Source organism: Chiroxiphia lanceolata, chromosome 11 (genome assembly GCF_009829145.1).
Source record: "Chiroxiphia lanceolata isolate bChiLan1 chromosome 11, bChiLan1.pri, whole genome shotgun sequence".
In the NCBI taxonomy this organism is placed as follows: Eukaryota; Metazoa; Chordata; class Aves; order Passeriformes; family Pipridae; genus Chiroxiphia; species Chiroxiphia lanceolata.
In genome coordinates, this window is record NC_045647.1 from 17,438,917 (window position 1) to 17,458,757 (window position 19,841).

Here is a 19,841-nt window from a genome sequence, read left to right on the forward strand (position 1 = left end):
GGTGGCACACAGGCTCAAACTCAACAATTTGGATTTTTCTCCCAAGTGATGCCTCCCTCATTAAACACAGTCCTTAAAAATTCCTCAGAAATTACTTTAGAGACTGAAGCAGAAAAAGGGAATGCAGCTGAAGTTCTGTGCTTTGTTACAGTTCTAAAAAAAAAAAATAAATCCACAACTGTGTTTTGTTTTGTTAAAGTAGGAAATTACATTTAAGGAGAGGAAAGAGAGCATAAGACAGAGAGCCAACAACTTGGGAGTTCCTCAGCACTGATGCCTACCTGATTTCTTTGCCTTAGTTTTCTCCTCTACAAGATGGACAGGAGGGTGTTTCACAGGTCACTGTGCTCGTGAACTCTTTGACACTGACTGGAGTAGAAATGCCAGGTATTAGAATTTTGAAATCCCTCCTCTCTTATACCACTGTCATCCTGAGCAACAAAGGAGTACTCAGATGCTGGAGGGTGCTTTAAAATGGGATTATTTCCCACGCTGCTCTTATAAATTAGGAGTGAGTATCACCTGTCTTCTCCCCCCTCCCTGTTAACAGGTCTGGAACAAAGGTATGGTGAGGGTTTGAGGCAGAGGTTAAAGTTTGGCTAGTGCTCGTTGTTTGTTTGCCATTTTGGTGGCCTTGGAAGTGTGTGGCAGCAATAATCCCTTCTTTATTATTTCTCATTGCTCTGAGAGTATGCTGGTATAAAGCTAATATCACAACTCCCAGCTACCTAGTGTAAACTAATGCTTATGTAATCATTGCATAATGCAGAATGCTTGCTCCCCTACTCGTCCTCTTTTCTTAGTCCCTGAAATTTATCCCTAGAAAAGTCCTGGTAGCAAGCAATTGGATTCACTGTGCTGGGAACATGTCAAGCTCCCGTATGCATCTATTTTCTGAAGTTGGGAGGGGAAATGTGTCTTTGTTACATAAATCAATATTTAGGCACCTCAATAGAATAGATCAGATTTCCCTTTTTAAAAAAGCTTTGAACAACTGTGAAAATAAATAACATCTGATGGTTAAATCCGGTTACTTGTGTTTAGATCCCCGTGGTAATTTCTGTAATCTGGCTGACAAAACTCTATTCTGGGTTACTAGTTAACTGGGATAACCAGAAAGGGGAGGTTTCAGTTCCCTCCTGCGCACAGCTTGTTGAAAACTTCCCAGCACTGAGCCTGAAACATTTCCCGACTCCAGAGCAGGAGTTTTATGTAACTCGTTGCTCTCACACACCCCTGTCTAAAGGACAAATGAGACCCATCCCTGCTTCCCTTGCGACCTTAGTGGGTGCCTTTCCTGGCTTTGTTTCCTTGTCTTCACTTATGCCCACAAGTATCTGCACAAGAGAGGGGGCATGTGAGGAGGAAACAGTTTACATTCTAGGTTTGAGGACTTTTATTAGGAAAAGTAGTTTTGATTATGTATCTAGAAGATGGATGCCAGGTAGCAGTGTTCTGCATTTCTCCAGTTTTTGCCATCTCAAGGCACTATGAAAATGTTTGATATGAAATTTCACAACCCTCTTTGGCTATCAGAGCAGGAAATGGATCCAAGATTGCCCGGTACTCCAGAGTAAGCATGAACCTTTCCTCTGTGGTGCCTGTGAGAGGCACCTGAGTGGCACCTCACCTGGGCTGCATTCAGGGGCTTGTGCAGGGATGGGAGGAGGTCCTGGAGAGGCTGGGTGCCAGAGCAGCTCCCTGCCACACTCTGGTGGCAATGGGGTGCCGGTGGCTGCGAGCCTGTGCCATACAACAGTTATATAAGTGCTCTTTGGTGTTTATGTAACCCGGGTCTCAGCGTCTGCAGCATTGAGGCCCAGCCAGAACAAGATCTCTTGGGTATTTGGGGCCTAGTTCTGCTTGCATAATCCCAGGGTTAGAAGATATATCGTCTGTCACCAAAGTTGGCAGTTTGATATTCCAGTTTGCCTCTCGGCATTTCTTGGCTGCTTCCCTTCCCTTTGGTTTTTGGGTGGTATCTTCCTTGCTTCTGCCCTTCAGTTCTGCTGCCTTTTGTCCCTGAAGGATTCCTTCAGGCCAGGAAAGGAGTTTTATTCTGCAGCATAACCTCATCAGTAACTGATATGCTGAAAGACCTCTGAAGGAAAAAAGAAGGGCAGTGCTGCCTTATAATTTCTCTTCTAAAGTTTTCCGTGGCTTACTCCTTGCCCAGGGAGTCTGGAGATGGGTTTGGCTTTTGTGTACTCCTGATCTGGCTGCCTCCTTGTGCTCTGGCCCATGGAATCAGTGCTGGTGGCGTTTTTTCTTCAGAGCTCATTTCACATCATTTCCCTCCATCCTCTGGTCCTGGGTTGGGGATGGAGGCAGCCTGCCATCCTTTCTCACCAGCAATCTGCAGATTTCGTGCAGGTATCTTGAACCCACAGCAAGTGATTGCTTTACAGATACTTAAGAGAAATGAAAGACTTGAAGGAGCACTGTTTGTTATACCAACATGACAGTCTCTGTGTCTGGTTACAGTGACAGGTATGAACAACACACCTGAGGTGGTTAACTCCGATAAATCAGCAACGGGAATGAAGATGTACGTGCTTCGTGACAGCTGAGGGAAGCTTCCCCTGGGAGCAGGCAAGCTCTGGGGCTGGGCAGGCTCAGCCCAAAAGACGCCTTTTGCCTGGCAGTACTGTGGCTGTGACTCAGCAGGACACCGGCAGAGCTGGGGCCAGGGCGGTCGGTCACTGCTCTGGTCGGTGGGCTGCGTTTCGCTGGAGCCAGGCGGGCATTCCTGGGGGCTGGGGCTGCAGGTCCCGCTGCCCGAGGCTCACGCCGTGGCTGTCCCGCTTGGCCAGGGCACAGTGCCAGGCCTGGGAGCTCCCCGCAGCCGTGGCTCTGTGTGGATAAGTGGACAAGGGTCAGGTCCCGGCTCGGTGCTGTCAGCGAGTGGCAGCTGCTGGCGGCTGGAGAGGGTCGAGGGTGGCCGGGCGCGGGGTCCGGCGAGCCGGGGGGAGCGCGGCCGGCGCGGGGGGGCAGGTGTGCCGGGTTATATAATACTTACATAATTAGGGCTTTGTTAAGCACTGCTGGCTGGGAGGGGCGTCCTGCCGTCGAAGACTGAGCCCGATTATTTTCCGAAGAGAACAAAGTCTTGTTGCTAATTAGCTGCTCTGACGGCGGCTGCAGGGGGGAACCGCGGCCCCGAGTCTCCCCGGAGGGGCTGCGTCCCCCTCCGTCCCCCTCTAAAGTGACTTTCCCTGTGCTTCGGGTGGGAGCAATCAGGCTTTGATGTGTGTCAAGCTCCTCGAGAGGGCTTTGTGCCTCTCCTGGGTGTTGCAACAGGTAGTGCCTGGAGGAAAAAAGTCTGAGCTTCCCCCGTACTTTTGCCTACACTGTTCTTGAGGGGTTTCACAAGGAATTTCCTGCCTCCAGCCCGTCTTGGGGTGCTCAAGTGTTTTCACACAATGCCACCTCTGTGAGAGGGTGCTCTGTGCAGACATCTCCCCTCTTGTATGGCATCCATGCAACAGCTGCACCAGTAGCATAGAGAGAAAGAATACTCTGAAAATATTTAATTTATATTCCACAGCTGAGTACAAGATGAGGTGGAGCACTCTGCCTGTTGCCAGCCTCCAAGATGATTGCTGTGCCACAGTTAAAGAACTGCTGTTCTTCAGGTGCCAGGTACACTTGCACTCTGGTATCACCTACGCACTGCTCCAGCCCCCAGTGCACTGGGAAAACATCACATAACCCCAGAGAGGATATTCCAGGCTGTCAGAGCTCTGTGGAGTCGCTCCTCCAGCCTTTGGCACAGTTGTAGTTCAGTGTGTCAGGGACTGAGTGCTGCAGCTGGAGCTGTGCAATTAGACTTTCTTTTGCCATCCCTCAGTGCTCCTCCCATTCCTGCTTTGACAGCTCAGTACCAGCTGTAGTAGCCCTAGCTAGTACTAGCTAGTCTCTGACAAGCTTTTGCCCACAAACCGCATGGAACTTCCCAGAAGAACTGCAATAATATTTAACTGCTCTTTGTTCTTTGTGCAGGACGAAAGAGAGCTCCCAAAGTAAGAATTAACTCCTCGCTGCTCTGCATGCAGCTCCCTTCCTCACCGTGCATGCACATCCCTGTCCTTAGGGTAGGAAGTAATGCCCAGAGACTGAGCCACACTGTGCTATTCAGTATCCTGAGTTTTCGTAGTGAAATGATTTTAGAAATAAACAAGTATCTGGTTTTCAGTGTTATGCCTTCCCTGGACTCACTGGAGTTACCCTGGCAGAGTAACTGGCCTCCTAGGAGGAGGGTGTACCTCTGGCTAGCCACGTTAGCTATCTAGTAACTGAGGAGGCAAGGAAGTCACCATCTTACAGTGTTTTGTCCACTGAGGGGTCTCTTGGACCTTCTCATCCAGCAGCCTCAGGTAGGAGACCTTTGGGTCTTATTCTGAACGGGAATTTCTGTACTTGTAGGAGTGTTGGAGTGTCACTAGAGCTGAACTGTGGATGCACAACACTTGGACTTAATGAGGTCTGCCTTGGAGCATGGAGATTGCATGCAGCTGTAACACTGTTTTCTCACACACCTCGGTGTCAGAAGACTCTTATGCACATCTCACACCTCAAAACAATGTACCTGCTGCTTCACCACACTTCACAGCAACCTTAGCCTTTTTGCAGAGCAGGCTGTGTCAAGAGCAATTCACTGCTGAATTGACAATGCTGGAGAATATTCTCCAGGCTGAATCCTGTGCTGTTTTTAAGGGAAGTTTGAGAAGGAGGTCATGAAGTGAGTTTTGTAAGCTTGGGTGCAATAGGAAGTGCCTGACTGTGGGACAAATCTTTTGCTGTGTTGCACATCATGACTCACCTGTGCAGTGTTTAGGGGCAGCTCTGGCAGTCACAGCACATAGGGAGCATCTGAAGCGGTTACACAGAGCAGTCATGACTCCCTTTCTTACAGAGACTTCTAAACTGTATCACTGCAATAGTGTCAGTGGAGAAACCAAACACCTCCCTCTGCTTGTGTGTACAGCTGGGGATGGTGGTTGCTGCTTATTGAGCAAAGAAAACTGGCAACCCCCGGTCTGCAGCACAAACCAGAGCCATCCTCTAATCAGGTCTGTTGGGTTTTGAGAGGGCAGACACATTTCAAACCTTTGAAGTGCATGAGAAGGGATAGTTGTGTCCCTCTTGGTACCTCTCAGGACGGAGTGCCTGGGTGTGTGCAGGTGCCCATAACCAAGGACCACTGGGAATTCCATGGGGATCTCTCAGACCTGTAACCCACCTGAAGGAACAGCTGCATTGATGCTCTCACCAGTTCCCTTGGGGAAACCCTCTTTGCAGGTTTGTTGAGGACACTGCAAAACATGGAACAGCTGGTGTGAACCCAGCGGTTGATGTTCCAGCTGATTCTTGGTGCCCGGTGTGTAACGACGGGATGGATTTACATCCTTGCCAGCAACCACACCTGACCCATGGCTGCCTTCTGCTTAGGAGACCTGGGCCTGCTTTTTCTCTTGACTGTACTTGGGCACATGTGGCTGATCTCGCTGTACTGGGCTGTCACCCACAGGCTCGTGGCAGTGTTCTTCTCATGGAGGCATCGTGGATAACTGCCCAGGTCTTCCTAGAGTGCACTGACAGATTTAGCATGGTCAGGCAGTTGTCAACATGCAAACGTGGCTGATGAGTTTTTGCGTTGTATAGAAAGCTACTTGTGTAACCATGTCAGAGTAGCACGTTGAGCTCCTGTTACAAAACCATAATTGCATTTCTGTTGTAGATGTAGGTTTTGCAAAATTGGGGTAGGATTATTCCATTGATTACCAGATGGGACCTGTTTGACGAGGCTGTTCCCACACTCCCTCCAACCCAAAGATCTAACCTGTGCTTATACAAAATAGGTTTCTCTGTGTGTAGTGTGTTTCTTAATGCATTTCTGTCCCAGTGTGGGTCCCAGTTACACAGTCTGGAGTTCACTGTGGTGGAGTGCAGCCACACGGCTACAGCTGGAGCCTGGCTTTTTATGTACAGCAAGATTTAGGCTGTGCACACAATCAGGAGTTTGATACAAAGCAGCAACAAAACAATTCCTGCTTGTAACTGCCAGCTCATGCCACAGGTGCGGTGGGAGCTGATGCATGGTGAGACTTGCGATTTTTTCACTGTGTTAGTTAAACTTTGTGAAAGGCAGATTTATTCGTGGTGGTGGCAAGGGTGGGAGCAGCCTCGGGAATCCGGCTGTCCCCTGAATCCCACTGCAGCTGAATCAGTGTGATGTTTGGTGCTGTCAGTAGTGTGGAAGAACTCTCAGTATCTAGATGCGTATGTGTCGGGAATGTGGGCTGAGGCACAGATTGTGTTCCTCACCTCGGAACTTGCACTGGCAGGACAAACACCAGCCTGAGCAGACACGGCTGTGGCAGATGAGGGCCTGTACTCAGTGCAGGATCAAATTTATCATCAGATTTTGTGTTTCAGACTCCTGGTCAGATGAGAATTATATTTTTTAAAAAACCTGCTGATCCAGCTGTCTGTAGGTTTCAGCAGATTTTGTATTAGGTATGATTAAGAGAAAAGAAAAGGCAAAAATGCAGAGGTGGAATGAGTCTACGTAGGGATTGCACAACAAATATGAAAACGTAGAGGAGACTTGGGCTGCTGAGCCTTTGGGTTTTGTTGTATCACCCTTGTCCTGAAGACACCCTTTCCTGGCACAGTGCTCCTGCCAGAGCACACCCGCTCCTGGCAGAGCGGCTGCCGGAGGAGATGACCTGGGTAATTGCTGGAGTGTAGGGAGGGAAGTGCTTCCTCTTCCAAACAAGCATGACTTTGTGCTCTCTGGTGCCTTGTCAAGGTCCTCCGGCCCAGGGTGAGATGGCAGCAATGTAACCATGGCAGTGTTTGTCTCCAGTTTAATGACTCATCCTGGAGCATGTGATCACGTGTGCAGCCTCCCTGCTTCCCTTTGCCCTATTTCATCCAATCTTTTGATCTAGTTATGTAACCAGGAGTCGAGAGGGGTGGGGGGAAGGAAACAGTGCTGAAGAGTTGCAGGTAATGTGACTACAATGTGTCTGTAGCTCAAATAGCAGAGCTGTTGTTTGGGAAGCCTGGGAAACTGGGTTTATTCCCAGCACAGTTCTCTGTCTGCAAGTGAGCGTGGTATTTGAGCTTGTAAGTCTGAGGAGGCATGGTGGGAGGACAGAGCTCCAAGACCTTGGCTATGGTAGGAGAACTGCCCTGCTTGTAGCAGCAAACCCCTTAGCCTTAATCTTCACGTGCAACATAACTTTTCTTTCGTCCGTCGTGAGATCTGTTTCATCCCATAAGCTGTGGATACCTGTTTTTCCAGTATGTGTAGGACTGGCAGAGACCGATGTTCACAGAAATGTTTGAGCTGCTCTGCTGGTATTGGTCTATGGTGGGGTGGGCCCTGAAGTCCTAAATGGATTCTGACATAGACTTGGAGCAAATACTGGGCCTGGTCTGGTGGGATGTCTGGAGAGGAAGTTTCCAAAGTTGGTGCTTTTGCCCAAGGTCTGAATCTACTTCTTGTCATCTCAGTTTTAAGAGGCGATGCTGGTGGTAAGCTGAAGTTAATAGGCATATTAATGTGAGAGCTGTAGGTGCAACGTACTGTACTGAAACATCCTTTGTTTAAGCTCCTAGCTTTTTTGAGAAGGGATACTCTTTGTCTCCAGATCCCACAGAGTCACAATGAGATGTTTGTGGTTTCTGTATTACTTCATCTGCCACATTCATCTGCACTGATGTCTTCTTTCCTTCAAAGTTCTGTCTAAGTGTCATTTCAGTTCAGTCATTAACTCGGATACACAATGTAAGCAAGAAAGCTGATTACAAGATGAGACTCAGGGTATCTCTTTGCCTGACACAAGGGGACAAGATGCTTCAAAGAAGCTATTACAATGCTTGTCAGAAACAGTTTGCTTCAAGGGAAGCTTTTGAACAGAAACATCTCCTTTCTGTGCTCTGGAAGCATTAACTTGGTCACTGGCAGCCTGTTGAAGAGCCAAGTGTCACATAGAACAAGGTGTCATTTCATATAAATGCCTTAAGAGTGAAATCAAGTGCTAATGGAAGTCTAGAAATGGGAGAATGAAGAGAAAAAAGAATGTGTCTGATTTATAATGTAGAAAGAGTATTGCCACTTTTTATTTTTAAAAAAGTTTGTTGGAAGTTACAATTTAAATCATGAGAGTGGAGCCTGGTGCTAAAACCACTGAGGTGCCCAGTGTTTGAACCAGATAACCTCTTACATGGTATGTTCTGTTAACTTGGAAGATGGTTATTACACAGGTGTCATATAAATGGAAATTTCTGCCTTACTTGAACAACATGAAACAAAGGTGAAGAGATTTAAGTTCCTTGTTTTAATCAGAACTCATTGGGTCCCTATAGGAACACAAACTCTTGGGACAGCAAGTGCTCCACGTAGACTGAAACAATTTTACCTTGTTTTCTTGTCAGGACACTTTTGGGCTGTGTTGAATGGTGTTAGTCTTGGCTTTTACTGGGAACAGACCCTTCACTATAAAACTTTTTAACACTCAGAGTAGCTGTTGGAAAGGACCCAAGTTTTGACCCTCGGAGAAACATACTTCCAGATGAGAGAGAACTGGGACTGTCAGTTCCCACTCAGCTCAAATCCTGATGAATGCTCATGTAAAAGCCAGGCAGGCACAGCTCTCATGTCATGTTCTCATGTCATGTTCTCATGTCATGACCTTCTCCCCTTTGCAGACCAACCCCGGGAAGGTGTGTTCAGTGGTGACCATGCTGAGCACACGGAGGATGGAGAATGGCAGCGCTCGACTTCAACTACCTCATCTCCGAGTGAGCGGGCAGAGCAACTCTTGCAGAACCAGCACAAGAGCCTGGCCTCTGAGGACACCAAAAAGAAGAGGGCTCAGAAACCGTCTCACATGCGGAGGAACATAAGGTAAGGAGCAGCAGGACAGAAAGAACCAGGGTCACATGAGCCCTCTGGGTGAAAACAGAATCTCTGCACTTTGCTTCTGAGCTACGTTTTGCCACTGCTGGCAGAGCAGATGGTTTTTCTTTTCCAAAACCTTAGGATTTCACCAGTGGGAGTAGTATGATCTCAGACTGGAGTGCTGCATGTGGGTGCAGACTTGTTTGGTATTTCAGAAGAGGGAATATTTGGTTATGGAATATATTGCAAAAGTTGTGTAATTGCTGCTGGCTTTTAAAAGATGTAATAGAAAAACAGTACCACCATTAAGTTAATACCAGTTTCAGATATTTGCTGAGGTGAATCCTATTGAAAACAGCCTAAAATACAGTCTTTTCCTGTACTATCCTGGGTATTTGTTAGCAAGAATGCTGGTGCTACTGCTGGTGACTGAAATGTTGGAAATCAGTTTCACCTGGCTTATATAAAGCAGTAATAGTTTGATTGTGTAAGTCACCACATATTCTGGGACAAGTTGTCAAGTGGTAAATCGCTATGAAATAATGTTCAAGGGGACTCTTAAATGCTCAGAGGAGTCCTAATGGAGCAGGAACTCAAGTGGCTTCTCTTGCCCTGTGTGCAGTGTGCTGGTGGTCTCTGGTTCGTGTTTAAGTTTGTGCAGATTGATTTTCTTAAAGCCAAAGGAATGAATATTGAGTAGGCCTGGGGATGTCTCCTCCTATCTCCCCCTCCCTCATTAGGATGGGAAGACGTCCCTGAAGTGTGGGGTTGGGTGGTTCTAAAGGCTAGTTAGAGGGAGCTGGATTTTACCACTGCTTGTACAGCACCTCTCCCCTGGCAAAAGCACCTTCATTTCCAGTACTGCACATGTGAAACTGAAGCAGGGGAAGAGCAACATTTGGAAGTAAAGAAAACTACCTGTAAAGGGAAGGTGCTCTGAGAGCGTCCCTTGAAACCATTGTTAAAGCCATTAGAGGTCCTAGTTCCTGAAAACACTATGTCAGAAGAGAATCAGGGTAATGACTTTTTGTGGTGGAATTGATGCCTTTTCCTCCCACGTATCTTCTTTGCATGGCTTTGTGCATCTTGTGTTTATAAACTGCATATCAATAAAAAACATCCTTTCAGATAGAAGAACTTGTCTCTGGTAACCTACTTTACATATGTGCTTACCCACTCCCAATTTTTCTCCTTTCATTATTTTGCTTCTGTCAAACTTTTGTCTTTTCCTTGACTACTTGTAGTGTTACCTGTAGTTGGGAAACACAGTCTCGAAGTAGCTGTATTTGCCTGTATCTTTTGATGATGATGTTCCCAGTCTGTGTAGCTGACAGACTCCTGGAGCCTGTCAATCATCTTTTGAGCCAGCTGTACAATCATTCATGTTTTTGGGAGAAATTGTTTGAGTGTAACAATTTTTGCTCCTGTGTTCAGAAAGCTGTTGCGTGAGGACCAACTGGAAGCCGTGACAAAGGCAGCCCAGCAGGAAGAGTTGGAGAGGAGGAAACGGCTTGAGCAGCAGCGGAAGGATTATCCAGCTACTATTCCAACTGTACCCCTTGAGTTTCTTCCTGGTAAGCAGTGGGAGATGCCAACCAAAGCAGGAGTTTTAAGGACAGAAGCTGAATGAAGAAGGTAGTGCCGTGTTTGTCCATGATAGGACAAGGGGGTAATGGTTTTAAACAGCACGAAGGTAGATTCAGGTAGATAAAAGGAAGAGGGTGGTGAAGCACTGACACAGATTGTCCAGAGAGGTGGTAAATGCCCCATCTCTGAAAACATTCAAGGTTAGGATGGATGTCCCTGCCCATGGCAGGAGGGTTGGACTAGATGGCCTTTGAAGGGTCCTTCCAACCCAAACCATTCTGTGTTTCTATGCTGTACTTGCACTCCCGAGAGTAAACTCTCAAAACAGCAGTTCCAAAGCACTTGTTGGTTTAGTGTAGACAGTTCCACTTATGAGCTAGTTTTGAATCAAGATGCTGTGGCTGCATGGTGAAAGGTGCCAGGAATATCTTGTTGAAGATATTTTGACACATTAATTGTGTGTAGCGGGATTCTGGAGCAGAACTCTCTTGTCTTTCCAACTGGTAGAATTGCCATGTCCAGACCCTGTTTGTACTGGGAATGGTCTGTGCCAGGGATAGTGGAGCAATAGAGCAATGATGTAACCTTGTCCTTTCTTGCATGTTTCAGCAAGCAGTGAGTAGCAGGCAGTAGCCAGTTGTCTTCTGGTGAATATGTCATCTCGCATTGTTTCCTAATCTGGATCATTTTGGTGATCTGGTGGTGACCAGCCTCTGTCTGGTGTAAGGGGCAAGGAAGTGCAGTTGGATGTTGTGTAAGGAGTCAGGAGTAAGGAGTTCCTGAGTTGGCTTTGCTTCTTGAGAAAATGCATATTCTCCCTTATGTGCAAGTGTTCAAAACACTTTTACATAGAAGAGAAGGAATAAGGGCTGTTTAAAACACTTCAACTGTTGCAGGGTAGGTTGAAGCCCCAGAAGAACATCATTACTGAGTCACTGTAGTGGTGCTGTTTGGACCCATTAGCCTCTCTCACCACACAACAGCACTAAAATATACAAACAAATGCTCTTGATCAGCAAAAGTTGTTTATGATATGTGGGATGTAATTATTACAGTGTCCTACTAACAAAGGGCAGTTATCATCCCTTCAGTTCTTTGCTGGGTGAAACACAGCTTTTACTTTTGAGACCAAAAAAAAAAAGAGAAACAAAGGGCTTTAGCGTGTTGCGTGGTCAGTGTGCCCCAGTCAGGGCATGAAACAGAGGGTGCCATCAGCAATGGCCTATTGTTTCAGCATATTGAGAAAGGAGCAGAGTGTGACCCAGGAAGCTGAGTCATAGCAGTATTGTAGACAGTGAGAGTCTGTTATGGAAAATTCCAGGACTAAGTTATTGGAGCAAAAGTGGAAGGAAATACTGTCTGGTTTCTGAACAGTTTTGTCTCCTTCCTTATTACTATGAATTACTTATTGTTTATGATTTATGCTTGTAGAGGACATCGTTTTCAGAACCGCAGAGGCAACCCAGCTCCCCCCTCAGGTCCTGGCTGAGGAAGTAATCTGCCTCGACAGTACCAGCAGTGGCAGTGAAGATGATGCTAAAGGAAAAAATAGCATTAAAGATGGTAAGTGACCAATTGGCTCAGCCTGGTCTTCTCACAATATGCTGTTTATTCAACCACAAGTCTGTTTTCATCTAGTCAGATGCTCCAGTGGTGAATCACTTCAGATTTTTGTAGGCCTATTGGTTTCCAATTATATGGGCAGTTCTGCTCTGTGAGTCCCAAAGTGACATTTATAAAATGGCCTGTCAGGCCCTCTCGTGAACTTGTGTTTATTTCTGCTTTATAAATGCACTTAACTTTGCTCTGTGCTCTGCTGAAGAATGCTTACGTGAGATGTGGCATCATCTGCTGTGTATAAAAGGAGCATCTAAGTATTCAGATCTGCAGCTGAAAGTGGTTTTTATGTCTCTTGTCCCAAATGGACCTAACCTGACTACTTTATACCACTCTGGTACAGTACTTCTGCCTAATATCCTTGGTGGTCCTTAGACATTGCATCGGTAGATAAAATGCATGCCTGGGTTTGGTTAAGAGGGCATATGGAGGAGAATGGAAATCACTCATAGAAACTGTCTCACGTTTCTGTTTGGATCAGCCCAAATTAATGTTGTCTGAAACATAGGAAAGCTCAGGGAAAGTCATGCTTTCATATGCTGATTCGAGGGGCCTGGTGTGTCTGTATCGTGCCTGCTTGTTCAGAATGGGTCATTAGGCCAGTGTGGAATTGCAAAAGGTGGTGGTAGCCTTATTTCCTGATAGTTTTTTCCATGTATGATAAACCCTGATGTCAAGTTCACCTTTGCCCTTATTCTCTCCTGCTTTGGTTACTTTGCAGAAGTGATTGAGCTGAGCTCAGGAGAGGATGATGCCCTCCAAATTGTGGACAGCAGTGACTCTGGCAATGAAGGGGAGGAGGATGGCAGTGAAGAGAGCAGTGGCTCTCATGTGAATGATGCCTTAAATCAGTCAGATGCTCTGGGGCAAGTCATTGTCAACATCAATCATCCACCAAACGAAGAGGACATTTTCCTGGCTCCCCAGCTTGCACATGCAGTAAAACCTCATCAGGTAGGCTTTGTTAGTCTTGCAAATGCAGTGACTTCAGACAAGCCTGCCTTGCAATCTCGGGAGAACTTCTTTGGTGAGCTCTGTGACCAGTCTGGTTGTAGTAGTGACTGTTGTGGACAGTCAAATGATACAGACAAAGGGATGCCAAGGCTCTGTATAACTTTGGCTATTGTATTATCAGGCCTTTGTATATTTAGATGAACTTTTTAAAAATAAAATTATATTTATAAGCAAACTAATCAACCCCGATTCAGATTCTCTGGCTACAGATTAATTTTGATTTATTGATATAGTCTTAGGACATTTTATGAGTATCTAAAAACACTGAGCTTCTGAGCCTTCCCCAGGTTAGAGTACTTCAGTGAACTTGAAACATCCCCTTTATATTTTAATGGTTTATGCAATCCTGATTTAATTGCCACTCTGTAAATACATACCCATCTTGAGGTTTTTTTCTCCCACCATTCTAATACCTTTTCTACTTTTATGTCTAGATTGGTGGGATCCGATTCCTGTATGACAACTTGGTCGAGTCCTTGGAGAGATTTAAAACCAGCAGTGGGTTTGGGTGTATTTTAGCACATAGCATGGGCCTGGGCAAGACCATACAGGTCATCTCTTTCTTGGATGTACTTTTCCGGCACACGGAGGCAAAGACTGTTCTTGCCATTGTACCTGTGAGTAGCCACATGAAGGGCTGGCTGAGGGGCTTCTTTGCACTCCTTCTTTCTTTGCATAGAGAAAGTTGATTAGTGTCCCATCTCACATCAAGCTCTATCATACCCTTGCTGCTCTTCTCCCTCTTTTATTCCCTGTCCCTGAGTTTGCATGCTGTGGTCTGCTGCTTCTGTCTGGGCACAGCTGGGTGTCAGTCCTTATTTTCATTTTTGATCTTAAAATCGCAAGTGAGTCAGCTGGGTTTTTAATCCTTCCATGGCTAACTTTTTCAGGTGAATACACTCCAAAACTGGTTAGCAGAGTTCAACATGTGGCTCCCAGCACCTGAAAACCTTCCTGCTGATTATAACTCCAAAGAGGTCCAGCCCCGCACCTTCAAAGTCCACATCCTGAATGATGAACACAAGTAGGTGCCAATAAAAGTCTTTTTAAGCTCTTGAACTGTGCCTTAGGGAACAGTTATCAGAATTGGTGTTGCAGACTGTTCAGTTTGGGTTAATTCTGTGCCCTTGACTCCCAGATCTTTCCCACTCTGTATTTATTGTGGAGGCTGTCTGAGGGGAGGATTTTGGTGCCTGTCTCTTTCATCCAATATTTATATCTTGTACTTCCTTCTCACACTGCTGACACACCTTTCTGTTCTTCCATGTGTACTGAGAGCAGGAACCCAGTCCCAGAGACAGAACTGCAGAGAGGAGCAGAAGTGCTGTGGCTTGGTGGGACACTGTTAGTCCTGTCAGAGTCCTGAGATTCCTGAGGCGTGTGTCCCTGTACCACATCTCTTGCATTTTAAATGTGGGTTGATTTTTTTTCCCCAAGATTTTTCACACATTTAGGGATTCCTCTACCTGACACTTTGACTTTCTGTGAATGGAGTTGTCCATGAAGGGTTCTGGCAAAATATACAAAGCCTTTTTGTCCAAAAAGGAGAGATCAGTGATTGCAGTCACAGCCTGGTGTGGAGTGTGTTCTTGGCTCATGGATCTCTGCTTCTTTCTGGATTATTTTTCCTGCATGGATCAGGACATTGCAGTGATCCTAGGGAATTCTCAGTTCATACACCCACCTGTTGATGTCCTCATCTTCTGACTGGGGCATATTTTGAATCTGCTGATGCTGCTCCAACCATGTGTTTACTACTGGCCGGGATCTGGTGTGGTCTGGTGGATTGAGTGAAGACAGTGTCTTGATCTGAACCAAATCTGAGAAGGCTGCCAGGGAAGGAATAACTGGGGAACATGAGCACTGGAGGAGACAACAACAAGAGAAAAACAACTAGACAATTACAACCATGTGCATTAGCAGCTAGTTCTGAAAATGGCTTTTGCACAGGCAGACTCAACAGCTCTTTAAAAAGGGTGCTGTCATGAAACGAGTGTTTTAAGGTCTCTCAAAAAATCACCAGCACAGAAGCTCTCAAGTTTGATGTCCTTTTGTACATGACAGACTTCTACAGCTCAGTTCCTGTAACAATTTGTCATTCTCTACCCTGCTACCAGTGGCACTTAAAAGGCTTTTTTCCACTTCTATGCCAGTTTGCTTCTTAAAGAAATTTCATTGCGTTCTTTTGTCTGGTTTGATGCGAGAAAAGTGCTTTAAATTAATTGAATGGGTCTTTTTTTCTCAGCAGACTCCAATCCAGTGATTCAGTCTGAAACTGGAGAAAATCTGAAGTTTATTTGGTTGTTTTGCAGGACAACAGCTGCACGTGCAAAGGTGGTGAATGACTGGGTGACAGACGGTGGTGTGCTGCTGATGGGATACGAGATGTACCGTCTCCTCTCACTGAAGAAGTCCTTTGCCACTGGCAGGAAGAAGAGAACAAAGAAACAAACTGGCCCTGTCATTATTGACTTGGATGAGGAAGACCGGCAACAAGAGCTTCTGAAAGGTGGGAGGCCAGCCCTCAAGAGGGAGAGTGTGATCCTGCTGTCCAGCTGGCCATCAGCAGTGGCAGCACAGGGAAACAACCTGTAACTTGCTTTTAGCATTGCTGACATGATCAAACCTTGCTGGGCAGGAGTGTGTCTTTGGAAGCAGAAGGTTGTTGCGCTTTGTCTGAGTCTTTAATTTCTTGCAAGAGCTACAAGTAAGTGTGGAAGTCAGAAGACTGAACTATGGGATTTGTCAGTGTGAGATTTGCCAGGCTGAAATGATGCAAGACACCCAACTTGATGTGTAGTGCAGGTCGTTGAGCAGAAATCAAGGGACAGTCATGTTTGCTCATTACCACATTATGCTAAATCAGAGCTAGTGTCTAGTCATATTTTATCTCCTGAATCAGCCTGGCTCTCTGCACCCATGAATACTGCTTTTTTGTCTTTCAGAACTACCCCTCCTTTGTGAAGTCAGTGACCATGTAAAACCAGAACTTTGTCTTATTCATCTCTAACTAACACTTAATGTTCCTTGTCCTCAGGGATTGAGAAGGCCTTGTCTCGCCCTGGCCCAGACGTGGTTATTTGCGACGAAGGACACCGGATAAAGAACTGCCATGCCAGCACTTCCCAGGCCCTGAAGAACATCCGCTCCCGCCGGCGGGTGGTGCTGACTGGGTACCCACTGCAGAACAACCTCATTGAGTACTGGTGCATGGTGGACTTTGTCCGACCCGACTTTCTGGGCTCGCGGCAGGAATTCAGCAACATGTTTGAGCGGCCGATCCTGAACGGGCAGTGTATCGACAGCACCCCGCAGGACGTGCGGCTCATGAGGTACCGCAGCCACGTCCTGCACAGCCTGCTGGAAGGCTTCGTGCAGCGGTGAGTCCCTCAGTTCTTAGTGGTGTGGTCCATGCAAACACCTCCTTCATCCCAAATTACCCGGCTTATCTGCTGAAGTTATGTCCTACAGTTAAATCTTGCTGCCTTATAGAGTCATGGAATCGTTCAGGTTGGAAAAGACCTGTAAGACCATCAAGTCCAGCCGTTCCCTCAGCACTGCCAAGTCCACCACTAAACCATGTTTCCAGGTGGCACATCCACATCTCTGTTAAATCCCTCCAGGATTTAACCACTTCCCCGGAAAGCCTGTTCCAGTGCTTGAGAACCCTTTCAGTGAAGAAATTTTTCCTAATATCCAGTCTAAACCTCCCCTGGCACAACTTAAGGCCATCTCCTCTCATCCTGTCACTTGTTACCTGGGAGCAGAGCCCAACCCCCACCTGGCTCCAACTCCAACCTCCTGTCAGGGAGTTGCAGAGAGCAAGAAGATCCCCCCTGATCCTCCTTTTCTCCAGGCTGAGTCTCCCCAGCTCCCTCAGCCACTTCTCATCAGACTTGGGGTCCAGCCCCTTCTCCAGCTCCATTGCCCTTCCCTGGACTCGCTCCAGCCCCTCAATGTCTTTCCTGTAGTGGGGGGCCCAATACTGAGCCCAGGGTTCAAGGCACAGCCTCACCAGTGCCCAGCACAGGGGGATGATCACTACCCTGACCACTGCTGGGCACACTGTTTCTTACAGCTCAGTTTTGCCTTATGGTTAGAGGTAAAGTTCCTTTGCTTTGGTACCACAGACTCTGATATTAGAGAACAACGCCTCTGACTGCACCAGAGTGACCTTGGGTTTATTTTGATGGCTTAATAATTAATTTGGATGTGCACTTTTTGACATCCTCTACCTAAGGATCTGAAAGTGTTTCATGACAGTGTTATGAAAAAGGACAGTGACTTCACCACTCTGGAAACGAATCAGCTTTTCTTCCTCATATGAGGGTTCTAAGATACTGGACCAGTGACTTGAATGGAATGTCTTAATCATTAGCAGAGCTGAAAATAAACCTTCAGTCTTGTTTCTGGTTTTCAGCTACTGTGGAAAACAGGACTTTCATCACCCTCCTAACACCGTGACCTGTGCTAGATGATTGTAATGTTTGAGATCTCTGTAATTGTGTTTACAGCTGGTATTTGGCTGCAGGGATAGTCTCTTGGACGTGTCATGCATTAGAGAAACATGCAATTTAAAGGTCTTTCTCCCTGCAGCCAGGGGGGCAAGAAGTCAAAATCTTACCCTACAGGCAGCCATAGAGAGATCATATTGGGAAATTCCCTTCCCTGTATTTATCTCTCTTTTTATTTCCTCCACAGGCGGGGCCACAATGTTCTGAAGGTTCAGCTCCCATCTAAGGAAGAACACGTCATTTTGGTGCGTCTGTCGAAGATCCAGCGGGCCCTTTATACGGAGTTCATGAACCGGTTCCGAGACGCAGGCAACAGTGGCTGGCTGGGACTGAACCCACTCAAAGCTTTCTGTGTCTGTTGCAAGGTAGATTTTGGCAGAAGATGCAAAGAAATATTCTAATATGTAAGGCAAAGGCGGGAATATTAGACAAAACAGGAAGCGAAAGTGCGGTTGGCCAGAGACATCTTCTCTCCCCAGAGTGCTCTGGGATGGCCCAACAGTGTTGTTATCTTTGCTTCCAGAACTGGGATGCAGAGATGTTAAATGTGCTTTTCAAACTGTGCAAGAAACCTGCAGCCATCAGCTGAACCAGTACTGGGCTGACACCTTCACCTGCACAGCCTTACATGCTGCAGTGCAAACAGGCAACCTCCTCTGCCTTTGTGCTGTGTGGGGTGCACAGTGGCCTCCTGGTTTGTTCTCAGGGAAAGAATTTGGCACTTTTAAAGATATGAGAGCCTCGGGGAAGTATCAGTTCTTTCCTTTGAATAGCTGTGGGGCTTTCAGACCACAATCGTTGGCAAGCAGCAGGCCAGCACAGATCTAACCACTTACTTTCCTTTGCCTTTCAGATCTGGAACCATCCAGATGTGTTGTATGAAGCTCTGCAAAAGGAGAATCTGGCAAATGAGCAGGATTTGGATGTGGATGACCTTGGCACAGCAAGTACTAATTCCCGCTGCCAGCCTCAGGGAATTAAAGTCAAAGCAGAGAGTAATGCTTTGGCATCACCAGTTGGAGAAGCTACTAATAGCAAGTTCCTCCAGAGTGTTGGCTTCAACCCTTTTCAAGAGAGAGCAAATCAGGTCGTAACTTATGAGTGGGTGAGTGCCACTGCTGGAAATCTCTTCATTTGGAGAGTCTGAAATCAGAGTGTACTTCGTTTTAGGGCAGTTTTCTGAAGTGGAGCAAAGAGAAGACTCTTCTGTTTGAGTTGTGGGTTTCTCTTTCGTTTCTTTACCATAGAGCATCTTGATAAGCAGGTTGTGTAATGCTGGGAGGGGTTTAGGAATCTCATGAGGCAGGAGTGCAGGCAGCACTCATACCATTGTTTTCATCTGACCAGAAAGGCTGTGGACTTTGTTATTCAAAAAAAGGTGTTAGAGTGAAATTTGATCTAGATAAGATGGTGGTAAATCTAGAAGGCTAGAAGAAAGCTCTTGAGGTAAAAGAGTCATGAAATGTTGAGGGGACACTCATTCATCCAAGAAGTTTGTCATTTGGAGCTTCTGGAAGGGGAGGTAGCAGCAGTAGTTGGGAGTAGCATTCTCACCTCTACCAAGTGGATGTAAATAACCTCTGAGACAGGATTGTTGGACTAAACAGAGAATGAGCAACTCCACCTGTAATAGTCTCCCATTTCTTGGCAGGCCAAAGACATCTTGTGTGATTACCAGACGGGAGTCTTGGAGAACTCGCCCAAGATGGTGTTACTGTTCCACTTAATTGAGGAAAGTGTGAAGCTTGGAGACAAGATCTTGGTCTTCAGGTAAGCAGAGTATCAATAGTTGATCCTACAGTCGCCAAGCACTGGAGTAGTTGGATCCCCTCTGGTGCTAGAAGCTTGTTACACAGGGTGAATGATGTAGCAGTTTCCTTTTTTTTTGTTTGTTGTATTAGATCTTGAATTTCATCTGTGGGTTTTATACTTCTGCCAGTGTCAATTTTACTAATGAGAGATGTGCTGCATAAACAGGATTTGACAGCCATCAGTGCTGTCATGGTTGGGGAAGGGTTCTGATACTCCACTTTTACTGCTGGGGGGTCATTTTCCTCAACAGAGATCTTGGTTTTGCAGCCAGAGCTTGTCCACCTTATCTGTCATTGAAGAGTTTTTGGCAAAGAGACCAATGCCGAGTCCTCCAGGCTCAGATGGAGGAGTTCACAACTGGGTCCGAAACATCAACTACTACA

The 19,841-nt window shown here is 46.4% G+C and overlaps 1 protein-coding gene across 3 annotated transcripts in view; it reads left to right on the forward strand.

The window, feature by feature from the left end:
* RAD54L2 (RAD54 like 2) overlaps window positions 1-19,841 on the forward strand; it is a 44,897-nt gene that overhangs the window by 16,149 nt on the left and 8,907 nt on the right. For all 3 annotated transcript variants that reach the window (XM_032698948.1, XM_032698946.1, XM_032698947.1), the window contains exons 2-13: window positions 8,722-8,920; window positions 10,349-10,488; window positions 11,933-12,064; window positions 12,840-13,072; window positions 13,567-13,749; window positions 14,023-14,156; window positions 15,445-15,641; window positions 16,170-16,512; window positions 17,834-18,011; window positions 18,500-18,751; window positions 19,298-19,416; window positions 19,726-19,841. In XM_032698948.1, coding sequence (XP_032554839.1) covers window positions 8,722-8,920; window positions 10,349-10,488; window positions 11,933-12,064; window positions 12,840-13,072; window positions 13,567-13,749; window positions 14,023-14,156; window positions 15,445-15,641; window positions 16,170-16,512; window positions 17,834-18,011; window positions 18,500-18,751; window positions 19,298-19,416; window positions 19,726-19,841 — 2,226 coding nt within the window. The remainder of the gene's footprint in view (window positions 1-8,721; window positions 8,921-10,348; window positions 10,489-11,932; window positions 12,065-12,839; window positions 13,073-13,566; window positions 13,750-14,022; window positions 14,157-15,444; window positions 15,642-16,169; window positions 16,513-17,833; window positions 18,012-18,499; window positions 18,752-19,297; window positions 19,417-19,725) is intronic.